Below are 13,006 nucleotides of genomic sequence, written 5' to 3' on the forward strand. Positions count from 1 at the left end.
TCCATAGTGAAACTTAACTTCTGTCAAGTTCTGATTTTCAAGCCTATACAATTGATACATTCACCAATTATTTAATATCATTAAATAAAGCATTCAGTATAAAGTTCATTATTTTTATGTGCTAAAACCAAAATACTTTTTATTTCAGAATACTTTTGGTCTGGCTGAACCTTCTTTCAGATTTTATCTATATTGAGTGTACCTATGATTCTGTTTATTTTCATTTTTAGTTTATTGTATGAGCTGAATGCAATAAATGTGTTGAAAAGCTAATAGATATTGTGTGTTTGTGCCTCCCATTTCCTGTTCTACTGCATTGGTTAAAAACATAATAAAGCTTTGAATTAGTATTCCCAGTTAGATCAGGACTAGATAAGCCCATGGTTTGACTTGATGTAAAACAATTTAAAAATTGTTTAATTTGAATTGGTGTTGAGCTTATGCTCAATGACATTGAAAAGGATTCAGAAATGAAATCTGTTTTACATAGTGCAAAATATAGTAGTGTTTGTTAGCAGTGTTTGTTATTATGCTTAATTTTGCATTTAGGTTATTTTATTTAATAGAATATAGATAGAAAATTCTATAGTGAAAAACAGAGTACATGGAAGTAAAGAAAAAGTTATAATGATGCTTTCTGACTTAACTTCCTTTCTTCCTATATAATCACTTGCAAATTTTCCAACATTGCACTCATATTAACACCAGCTGCCTGCAATTAGTGCAGGTTCGAGTCCCACCAGGCTCAAGGTTGACTCAGCCTTCCATCCTTCCGAGGTAGGTAAAATGAGGACCCAGATTGTTGGGGGCAATAAGCTGACTTTGTAATAATGCCGCTTGGGGGGGGGGGCGAAAGCCCTAATAAGCAGGCATATACATAGGATGAAGGCTATTGCTAAGCACATTGATTTGTGCCTTAGATTGTAAGCCGCCCTGAGTCTTCGGAGATATAAATGGGATTTAAAAATATATATATTAGCCTTATTAACCATGCTGATTTTTCAACAGTGAAGTGGGGAAGTATGTTTTGGCAGTGATCAAGCCAGTTACATTTTCAAGTACTGTATATGTGACTCTTGCTTTATTTGTGATTATCAACACTCCCTGACTTTAAGCTTTGCCTGATCTTTCTTCTCAGCTTGATTATAAATATTTCAGTGTTTTATCAACAGTTTGGGAATGTGAATAGACAAGAGTAGTACTCAGTTTCTAAGAGAAAAACAAGGAAAAACAAAGTCCAGTTGCTTTTGAAAAAGCACCGAAGAGAAATGTTTTTGTTAACTATAAGAAAGGTGAAGGAAAATTAATAGAAATGAAATAAAATATTAAAAACAAGTGTCTTTGTAAGACTTGATAAAAGCACAATTTATAGGCAGCACTCAATTTATGACTACGATGGGGACCGGTATCTTAGTTACTAAGCAAAGCGGTCATTAAGCAAGACACCTTAAGGCTGGTTTTCTCAATGACTGCAATCCCAGCACTTCTGGTGGCAGTTGTAAGCAATCTTGCAGTATGTTAAGTGCAGGGCTTTTCAACCAGTGGTATGGGAACCACCTGTGGTATATTGGCCCCTGGCAGGTGGTACGTGACCACCCTAGAAAAGTGGTAGCGGGGGAGGGGAATGAGCTGAACCGGTGGCAGCACCGCACAAGCCTAAGCGAGAGATGGCTGGAGCTGCAGGGCTGTCAGGGCTCAGTGGAAGCACCAGGATCAGCGCTTCTTCGGGGCTGACAGGGCTCAGTGGAAGCGCCAGGATCAGCACCAGTCTTCATCATGGTTCAGTCCAAGCCAGGAATATACAACGTGGCAACTGCTTTAGAAAGAAGGCTGCACTTTATTGAAGAGGAGAGCCAGACAGAAAGATGGCTCTGAAAGAAAAGGGAGTGAGCACATGTAGGGAGTGGGGTTTTATACCTTTTTGAGCCTTTTGTTTGGAGTTGTTCCTGTGGCATGAACTTTGACCTGAGTCTGAGTGGGCCTTTCTGGTATTCTGATCGACTTAGTTCTGCAGACTTAGTTTCTATTTGGGACCGAGAGACTTGGGGGCAGGGTTGGTTTCTGCTTTTAAAATCCTTTAGGGAAATATATTTTAAATATATTTGCCTTTTAAATATTTCCAAAAATATTTCTTTCTCGGTGTGTGTGTGCGTGTGTGTGTCACCTGACTTCCCACACTGTATTCAGTTTGTTTTGACTTCAACTGCTGGATAGCTGAAGAATTCATGCAGTGATGAAAGTAACAAAACTTAAATCAATGCTTAATTTCATTATTAAATCATTCATTTTTTTCTGCTTAGGTGTACACCTACAAAGGTTGTACATCATCCAACAGGAAGTGAAACCATCAATTATGATGTAAAAAAGTTTGGTTCACCTTTGCCAGTAAAAGTTGTAGAGGCTTTGAGAATGGCTGATGGTAAGTTTTTTTTAAATTTGATCATACAAATAAATGATAATTCTGTAATGGAAAAATAGAATTTAAAATATTAAATAGCATGATTTTGCTAGTATCTGTAAATTAGCACAACAGCAATGTTGCTGTTTAAGGACTTATAAATCAAAATGATTCAAACTGTCCTGCGTGGTTTGCATTTCCTCTTTTTTTATTGAAAAGTTTTATAAAAGTTACAAAGAATCCCCAAAACCAACCCACCCCAACCCACCCCCTCCCTGAATATATTCTGAATATAATCTATCCATCTTCTCCAGACCGAAATGTATCTTTCTTGTGAACGATCCTTCAAATAAGCAGAAATCTTAGCCATTTCTACTAAATTTGACACTTTAAGCGTCCATTCTTCTATAGTAGGCAAGCAATCCTTCTTCCAATATTGCCCTACCAATAACCTTGCAGCTGTTATCAAATTCAACATTAAGTTAGTTTCTTTAGTATCACAATCTGTAATAACACCCAATAAAAATAATTGTGGAGTAAACTTTATCTTTCTCTTAAAAATCTTTTGAATGTTCCACCAAATTTTAATTCAAAAAGCTTTTATATTTCTACAAGTCCACCAAATATGAAAATAAGTAGCGTCCAAACTGCCACATCTCCAGCATTTAGGCTGTAAATTAGGATACATGCAAGACAACTTTTTAGGATCCAGATGCCATCTATAAAACATTTCATAAAAATTTTCTCTTAAATTTTGGGCCTGAGTAAATTTTACATTTCTAACCCAAATTACCTCCCATATATCCAATGGGATCGGTTCTTGAATATTTTGGGCCCACTTTACCATGCAATCTTTAACTATTTTTTTATTCCATTTATATCCTGCCCTTCTCCGAAGACTCAGGGCGGCTTACAAGCTTAGCAGTAGCCTTCATTCTATGTATATGCCTGCTTATTAGGGCTTTCACACACACCCCAAGCGGCATTATTACAAAGTCAGCTTAATTGCCCCCAACAATCTGGGTCCTCATTTTACCTACCTCGGAAGGATGGAAGGCTGAGTCAACCTTGAGCCTGGTGGGATGCGAACCTGCACTAATTGCAGGCAGCTGGTGTTACATAAGGAGGCATTAGCCCACTGCTCCACCAAGGCTCTAATTCCGTTTCCGAATCCAATTCTATTAAAGCATTATAAATTCTCTTTATATGCGGTCAATTTTGATCTTTAATCTGTTTTACCAAATTTTCATCCATTAATGTAATACCAACCTTTTGATCTAACTTCCACCTAGCTTGCAGTTGAGCATACTGAAACCAGGACTGTACAATATTTTCTTGTTTTAACTCAGCTAACAACTTTAATTGCCAATCATTCCCTACCAATCTAAGTCTTTATAAGAAATCATATCCAAATTCACACCCACTCTATCGCGTGTCCAGGAATCCCCCAGATTGGTATTTTATAATTTAACTTATAATAATACTTTTTCCAGACACGCAATAAAGCACTTCTTAAAATATGAGATTTAAAAGCCTTGTCAACTTTTTTATCATAAATTAAATTCTTTTTTCTCTACGAATCTGCTTACTAACTTGGGCCTTCCTCAGAGAAGGAAAGCAAGCCTGGATTTTTAAAAAAATTTATACTTATAATTTATTTTGGAAACTTATTTATTATAGCCGAGGACGATTTGAGCATGCTGCTAGATGAAAGTGGATGGGCTTGGCTAGTCTATAAAGATAGACTAATTATTTGGAAGATTGGTCAATCATCAATTGCTAAGGTAAAGTAATAGCAAAATTAAACGTATTTAAGCAGGTTTATAATGACGTATATGTTCAAAATAAAAATGTAGGCAAATGAACTGCCTCAAATCAGCAGTATTTTTCTGGACTCTTCTGAACTTGGAATACATTTATATTACATGCTTTCTGTAACATTTAGCCTTTATATTAATAAGGAAAGTTCTTTAGGTTCCTTTGTTCCTCAATGTTCCGTTTTTCCCTCCTAGAGTGAGGCAATCTGAAAATTTTAAGAGTGTATGATACAATTGGCACATTTAGGGATGGAATGGAAACAAACTACATCATTCTACAAATAAGAATTTTATATTGGATATTTGATCTTAACTCTTCCAATAAGTTGATATTTGAGGTCGTCTCAGTAAATTTTCATTAACTTGTGCATTATAAAAGAAATTATACAAGTTTAACTATTTTTAGTTGAAAGAAGGCTTTTTTTGATTCTAGTAGGCTTCCAAATAAGTATGCTTAGATTGCAACCAGCATCAGTGAGTTGGGGGAAAAAACATTCTGCTTGTAATATTTTTAAAAAATTGAAATAATTTAAAAAAAAAGTCTTGAAAAAGTCAAACAAGAAAGATCCATATTTAGTTGTTAGCATCCACTGACAACCAATAAACATACCCAAGAAATTTCTCGTACTCCATTTATGTATTTATAGATTTATTTGTAGTGCTAGGCAGATAATACATTAAATTATTCTCTACCATTGTTGTTGGGGGGGTTTGCATACGGTTCACATGATTTAAAAAATTAAGTTTTAATGCTGCAGTTCTTTTGACACTTAATACATGTTTTTTTTAAATATTGAGCTCAGTTTAGAATACATTATCTTTTTTTTAAGATGCATGAGAACATGTTTGTCAGTTTTTTAAGGAAAAAATAACTTAAGGGTTGACCATAGAAATCCAAATCCAAACTTTTCTTTTATTCACAGCATAAAACATTGTAGGTGACAAATATAAATGCAGAATACTAAATTAAAGTGTATAAATACTTTTTGTGTTACAGTGTTCTATATGCAAAGAACTTCAGTTGCCACCCAGTGACTATATTTGGACTGCATATCTAGTAGCAGTATGCTGTCTTAATGTTTCTGGTGAAGCATCTTCTTTACAGGTTAGGAACATTTAAATATCTTTTGAGGACATCATTATACATTCAATTTATGACATTTTCATGATCCATTTGGAAATTATACTTACTGTACAGTCTGTATACCACACAATTGATTTTTAAACATGATTTTAAATAAAAGGCTGGGGAATTTCTGTGTTCAGTATAACCACATAAATATAAAAAATAAGCTTTAATGACTGTTGATTTATTGCATTAAGTACTGTTCAAAATTCTTCCTCACATGGTAATGATGTAATTGAAAACAGATAATTGTATCAATACACATTTACTGAAATCTGAGGCAATTGTTTGTAGGGCAGGAATGCTTGTCTGATATATATTCACTGAATTAAGGCAATTTGCTAATTATAAGTGCTGAAGTCACTTCCATGTAATTTTAATTGTTTTAGAAGTGTTAACATTGTCACTTGGTTGAGATGATAGCTATGGAAATCAATTAAATGTATTTATTAAACTTAGATGCTGTCTATCTTGCTATATATAAATAAAAAATGTCAGCGATTCAGAGCACTATTTTTGGGAATTAAAATAGTCATTCTGTTATGTTATTTCTGGTGCTCTAAAAACTATGTCCTAGGTCCTAGGATGAGTATTAAAACATTCTTATTCTAAGATGCAAATGAGATATTAAGGTTAAATTAAACAGCTTAAGGAAAACTTCAATCCATACTAATCCTCTGCTTCAACAACAATCATTCTACTTTCCTTTTTTCTTTAAATTTGTCTTGTTTTTATTCTATAAAGATATTTAATAAAAGCTAAAAAAATATATTCCACTTTGGCTGGTTAAATCACTAAATAAAAAAAGATCTATTTTTGTATCTGGTCTCCTAGGAAGGCAGGGGGCATTATAGCTAATTACTGACATCATTTAGTTTTGCTCATTTTCATTGACTTTTCAGAGAGAAAAACTCAATTGATTTATTGTCTCTGTAACGTAGTTGCAGTTTGTAATGCATGTAAAATCTGTATTTCTACATTTAAAAAAACCATTTAGGCTCAATGGAGGATAATATATTGTAAAATCTCTCTTAGGAGACACCACAACACAGATATAAATTTATACTGACAAGTTTATAATTCTCAGCAGACAGAAATTTATTTCTTCTTACATTTTGCTACAACAGACCTAGATCTTTAGACTCTAGACTAATGTGAATAATAAATAATTAATAGAATTAACATGTATGTATGTATATATTTTTATATTTGCAAGTCCCTTGTGGTAATGGCTGCCACTCGTGAAGGAACAATACGTTACTGGCCCAGCCTTGCGCACGAAAGTTCCTATACTGAGACGAATATGGATTTCGGTGGTGCTCTTTATAATTATCTTACAGCTGTAAAGGTACATTGAAGATGCTTCGTGGCAACTTGGTTAAAGTTATTTTTTCCACTATATATAAAATGAAATACAATTATAATCTTGAAGTTGGTTTTAGCAAGTTTATTTTTAAAAAATAAAGTGTTAATACAGTTTTCCCAAAAAGCTGAACTGAACTTTCTTTTAGGGTGGAAGCTTTATTTTATCTTCAGCAAGGAGTCAGTTTATCCGACTTACACCTGATAATAATGGCAAGATTTATCAACATGGTTTATCTCAAGGACAAGGCATGTTTTCTGGAATAGGTAGAAAAGTTTCTTCACTGTTTGGGATTCTGTCACCTAGTAATGATGAAGAGGTAAGTTTTAAAAATAAGTAAAATTAACCTAAAGGTTGCTTTTTTGGACTAATTCAAGTTTTATGGGGTTGTTTAAAGATGGGTGGGGGGGAGTGGGAAATCTTGGGAAGCAAACCTTTCATGAACAATCCTCATCCCTTCTCTCGCTCCTTGAAGGCACCAGGGCAATAATAAGGGGTAGTTTTTCAGATTAGGAAGCTTAAGGATGGGAATGTAACAATTTTTCTCTGAAAGACCTCTCACTTCTAATTCCAATTTATAAAGTCCAGGAGCTAAGGCTAGAATCAGAAAAAGGGTACAAAGATGTCCACTTCTACTAATTCTGGTGATGTCACAGTATTATCGGTTCAGAAGCTGAGTTGTAAGCCTAGTTTTTCAAATGATATAGCAATAGCACTTAGACTTATGTACCACTTCATAAATGCTTTACAGCCCTTACAGAATCAGCATATTGCCCCCAACAATCTGGGTCCTCATCTTGCTGACTTCAGAAGGATGGAAGGTTGAGTCAACCTTGAGCCGATCAAGATCGAACTTCTGGCAGCAGAGTTAGCCTACAATACTGTATTCTAACCCCTGCCCTACCACAGCTCTGACAGAAATATGGAATGCTTCACGAATTTGCGTGCCCCCTATTTCTGCTCTAGACAGTATAGTATTTAGGAGATTCAGACTGCGATCATTGAGCAAGGCAGTCACATGGGTGTCTTCCTTAGTGACTGCAATGACTTACCAAAATTCCAGGTTCAACAGCCCACCCCCACCTTCAGCTGCCTTTCTTCTCTCTTCTATGAGATATTGGGAGGTGGACAGCTGTCAGAATCTGAACTAATCACTTGTTGGTGTTTTTGAAATCAGTCTCTTAAGTTCAGTGGTTTTATAGTTTTATTTAAATACTAGCTTTAAAAGCATCCCAACAATATGCTGATAATATTAATGTATATGAATGTCATGAATTAAATTTTGGATTTTCTCATAGTGAGCTCTATTTAATAGAATCACATATACTTGCAGATTTCTTCAGTGGTAGCAATATCAATATTTGATGCAAGAAAGTTTATTGCAGAGAGAATACTTCTGATTTTTGATACTATATTTCCCCAATATTTGCAGAGTATTTTAATACAATTTTGACTGTTGTATTGCAAGATTGATAGAATAATTTTGTGGTACTCTCATATTTGCACTATTTTTTAATTTTATGCTTTTATAATTCTGTGCTGCATTTGTCATTTTTTCTGAACTGGAGTTAAAGCTTTTCTTTTTCCTTAACTTGAATTTTCATCAGAGAACTGCAATATATTAAACACTGACATTTTATCCCTAACTTATATTTAATTCAGCTTTCTAGTGTTCTTTGGGATGAAGATGGTTCAAGATTTTATGCTGTAACCAACTCAAATCTTTATAAATGGGAAATAGAAGACAATGCAGAACGTCATGTTCTCAACTGGGATATAAACAAAGTACTTAAAGAAAATATCATGGAATCAATATGGGTAAGAAGCAATATGTGTAATATATAAAATTATATATTTGCCTTATTTCTGGCACTTTTAACAATTTATTATTTGTACAGGGATCAGAAAGCAATTATGGGGACATTAAAGAAGATATTAATGTGCAATATTTGGATTTGCAGCAAAATTGGTAAGTTCCTATCTAGAAAGTTACAAATTCATGTATATATTTTGCAAATAGTTTGGGGTCTTTTACTAGTAGTATTACTAATTCAGACTGTTCTAATGAAAATGTCCCCTTATGCGCACAGTCAGGAAAAGATAATCAAAAAAGTAATTAAAACACATAGGAATAAAGACAGTTTATTTCGTTAAGCAAGAGTGAAAAAAATCCGTCAGTGTTCATGTGATGTTTATTTATTTAAATTTATTTCAGTTGCTGGGGGTCTTTGGGCCAGTCGTTCTTTCTCAGCCCATCCATCTCACAGGGTTGTTATAGGAAAAATAGGAGGAGGAAGAAATGTTATGTATGTTCACGGCCTTGAGTTATTTATAAAGTAATACAATCAGCATAAAAGAAAAATCTAAATAAAATATTTTATTTATATAGTTGTCCATCTCACATGTGACTCTAGGAGGCTTACAAAAACCCCCACAAAATATGTAACATAAAAAGACATATCTCAGCTTCGTAAAATAACCATGAGCAAAGCCAAGAAGCAGATTCTATCACACTTAAATAAATAAAATACAATTTTAAATATAGTAAACTGGTCTTATACACCATGTAAAAATCGTAAGATAATGTTTTTAAAGTCGAGCAAAGATCTTAATGTGTATTATTTGAAAAAAAAATTCATTGCCTGATATTTCTGAACAATTTGTAATTATGATAATTGTCTTTTCCAATGAGTAGTGATGGACTAGTTATTTTGGCTGCAGCCTGGCATCTTGGTGACAGTCCCTGCCTTGTTTATTATACTTTGATAACTGTAGAAGATAATGGTTATCCCACATCTGATAACGTGATTGTAGAAGTCACTCAATATAACCCACCTTTTCAGGTAATTAGCATTATGTTTAAATGCTTTTTTTGATGCTTCTGATGTTAAGCATGCTTATAGAATATCATCTGAAGCGATTGGTTGTGAGGGTGAAAAAACTGATTGAACTATATCCATAAAAACAAGCTATTTCTCTTCCTGTCTTGTGATGTTATTTCAATAATACCTGATTCTTTAAAAAATAACATACCTAAAGATTAGTAAATATTTTAATTTACTCTGCAAAAAAAAAAGAAATTGATGCTACAATTCTTTGGAAACTGAATTCTGGATAGTTCAATTTTGGAAATTGAAACTCCTGATTAGATATGTACTGACGTATACTATAAAATGACTCATGTACCAGTTTGGATTACACGTGATCTAGAAAAGGATTTATCACTAGTCTGTATTCTATAAACATTAGCAAAAATATGTGTGTGTAACAATAAGATTGTAGAACAATAAAGAATATAAGAATGGTGTATCATTACGAGAAACTATAGGATTGTAATTTATAACCTCTTCCTTTCCCTGCATCAAGTTTGTCAATTGATATTTTGTGTATACATGTTAGGCCTATCTAGAAGATAGTATTGATGCTCTTAGTAATGCTTCGTTCCTAAATATCATAGTTATTTCTTGTAATATTTAACGCTGTATTTTTCAGCCTGAAGAACCGATGTGTCATTTAATAGTCCCAGATTTTAACAGCCGTTTTGCCTGTCTTTATACTGAAAATGAGGTATTTGCTTGTTCAACTGGAACAGGAAGAACCTCTTTGCCGCAGGAGAAGATTATTTTCAGTGCTCAGGGTGAGAATCTTAATAAATGTAAACTGTTTAATACAAGCTAACGAAACTAGTCTTTCCCCAAAACTGCAGGAAAGATTCTTGTTCCACTTACCACTGACTAGTGATTAAATTTGGGGGGTAAATATGAAATTTAAAAATAAAACTTGTTGCATTGCTGAGTGATTCTTATGGGTGTAGATTTTTCTTTTCCTAAATACGTAACTTCCACGATTCAAAGTCAAAAACAGTGGAGAGGGAGACAGCCATTTACTGCTTCTAGGCTATGAACAAACGAGAGAAGCTTTGTCTTGTGGGGGCATCTTCAGAAACTTTCAGCTGCAGATGTTAATATTTTAGGGATTATTGTAGAAGAATCAGTTCTTCAGTCACTCTTAAGCCATCTAGGCCTTTAAAGGTTAGTACCAGAACCTTCAGATATGAATTACAATGCAAGCTTTTCAATACAACCATCATGTGGTTCCTGTATTTGCACCAGTTAGTGGCTTAGCTGCTGCATTTTGCACCAATTGTAACCTGCAGGCAGTTTTCAAAGATGGCCATATGAATAGTACAAGTAGTCCTCATTTAGTAACCCTGATTTCCATTGCTAAGGGGAGCAGTCATTAGGTAAAACATGACATGGCTGCACGAAATGTGGTAGCCTCGTTATGGTCATTAAGTGAGATCCTCACATTTCGCCAGCCCTGCCTTTCAAAGGACTACTCATAACTGCCATTTGTTCAGTGTTGCCATACCTTCAAGAGGTTGTTAAATGAGAACTACCTGTACTTTACAGTATCAATTTGGGACATAGATAAGACATGGATAAACTCTGACTAGTTTAGCAAGGGCGGTAACTCCCATACTAACTATAATTCTGGAGACTTGTTCCTTGTCACAATCATTGTTTGAAAATCCAGTGACAGTTGAAGATCAAGGAGCCCTCAAATGCTGAGGCCCTGCTCTCTCAACTACTACTTTCTACTTTCATTCAAGTAGAATAAATTGCCATGCAAAACATATTGAACCTCGGTCAAAACAACGTTGATGATGTCTGACCTTTTTGTTTTTCTATCTTAGGAGATAAAATTTTAGGAGCAGGTTGTTCTGCTCAGCTTCCCATTTTTTTTGTTCAGAAAAGCGGACTTGTAACTATATGTTCCAAGGAAACCACTTCTTTACTTCCTGAAGACATTGAGGATTCTTTAGCCTGTTCTGTAGCTGAACCCAATGATGAGGTAATAACCAGTTGGAATCCTGAAAGAGAAGATGGGAAAGAAGGAAAAGCATTGCCTGGCATTTATTTCCTATTAGAATCTTTTGCCAGACTTTATTGTTTTTACTGACTTTTTTTTTTGGTAGTTGAACAATCCTTCAACTTACTTTTTTCCTACTTTTCTCTTCTAGGGCATTGGTTTTGACAGCTCTTCTAGGATGGATGTTGTAGCTCAAGAAGATAAAACTAAAATGCTAAAATCTTCTTTCTTACAGTTTTGCAGGTACTGAACAAACACTATATTAAATAATTAAATCATCAGCGGTATAAGAAGTGTTTTAATATTGCCTTTTATTGAGTTTTCTGTAAACTTAAAAAGTTAATCAGGAAATTTGTTTATGAGTGGTGAATGGAAAAAACAAGACTTACGTTCTAACTAGAAAACCCGTGACCCACTGAGTTATAGTTTCAAAAATATTTCTTTACTAAATAGAGAAACAGCACAATCAAGGCCAAATATCAGTGGAAGCAGGAGCAGCTTCTGACTTCCAGCTGGATCAGAGCTGACCAATCTCCAGCAGCCCATGGTGGGATCTATCTACCCAGCCTTTGGAGGGCTAGGGCAGGATCAGTCTGCCAGATCTCCATCAGCCAAAGGAGGGCCAGGCTACCCAATCTCTAGAGCATGGGTCTTCAAACTCAGCCCTTTTATGACTCATGGACTTCAATTTCCAGAATTCCTCAGCCAGAGTGCCTGGCTGAGGAATTCTGGGAGTTGAAGTCCATGAGTCATAAAAGGGCCGAGTTTGAAGACCCATGCTCTAGAGGGCTAGACTGGGGCTAGTTTATTGAACCTTTGGATGGCAGCACTATTATTGTTGTTGTTAGCTGCGAAGTCGTGTCCCGACCCATTGCAACCCCATGGACAACGTTCCTCCAGGCCTTCCTGTCCTCTACCATCTATTTCATAGAATCACATATACTTGCAGAGTTAGCCTTCTACCCGTTTTAAACTGAACATGGACATGTTCTAATAGGAATAGGCACCCATTCTGATCTTGATGAATAAAATGGGGAAGATCACATCACCTAGAAGTTTTCCATTCATGCAAAAATGTTTATTGTATTTGTCATTCTGAATTACATTTTGAATGTGGTCTTCATAAAGCCCTCCGCAAGTGTTCTACATGTGAAAGAATTCATAAACAACAAAGATAGTTTGCGCAACAATTCCTTGTAGTTTGATAGCAGTATGACATTTGGGATGTAGAATTTTCTTGTGCAGCAAATGTGATAGTCCTTTAGATGACATTACCAACAATTTCAACTGAGGGCTTCAAAATATCCCATTGCTTTTCATTAATGCAGTATATAAAATGGGAAGCTCAACTAGAAAAGGAGTATTATCGCCATTAAGTTAACCCTAGTTAATATTTCATTTTAATGCTTGGCTCACAGTGCCTTTTTCTC

General features: G+C 34.8%; 1 protein-coding gene across 1 annotated transcript in view; it reads left to right on the top strand.

Moving 5' to 3' along the window:
* Positions 1 to 13,006, top strand: part of NUP133 (nucleoporin 133) — a 31,584-nt gene that overhangs the window by 962 nt on the left and 17,616 nt on the right. Inside the window, exons 2-12 of the mRNA XM_083367957.1 lie at positions 2,301 to 2,419; positions 4,079 to 4,182; positions 5,213 to 5,320; positions 6,558 to 6,689; positions 6,853 to 7,023; positions 8,367 to 8,522; positions 8,603 to 8,673; positions 9,400 to 9,547; positions 10,197 to 10,341; positions 11,401 to 11,558; positions 11,728 to 11,819. Of these exons, the coding sequence (XP_083224083.1) occupies positions 2,301 to 2,419; positions 4,079 to 4,182; positions 5,213 to 5,320; positions 6,558 to 6,689; positions 6,853 to 7,023; positions 8,367 to 8,522; positions 8,603 to 8,673; positions 9,400 to 9,547; positions 10,197 to 10,341; positions 11,401 to 11,558; positions 11,728 to 11,819 (1,404 nt within the window). The remainder of the gene's footprint in view (positions 1 to 2,300; positions 2,420 to 4,078; positions 4,183 to 5,212; positions 5,321 to 6,557; positions 6,690 to 6,852; positions 7,024 to 8,366; positions 8,523 to 8,602; positions 8,674 to 9,399; positions 9,548 to 10,196; positions 10,342 to 11,400; positions 11,559 to 11,727; positions 11,820 to 13,006) is intronic.

This window comes from Vipera ursinii, assembly GCF_947247035.1.
Source record: "Vipera ursinii genome assembly, chromosome: 1".
Classification (NCBI taxonomy): Eukaryota; Metazoa; Chordata; class Lepidosauria; order Squamata; family Viperidae; genus Vipera; species Vipera ursinii.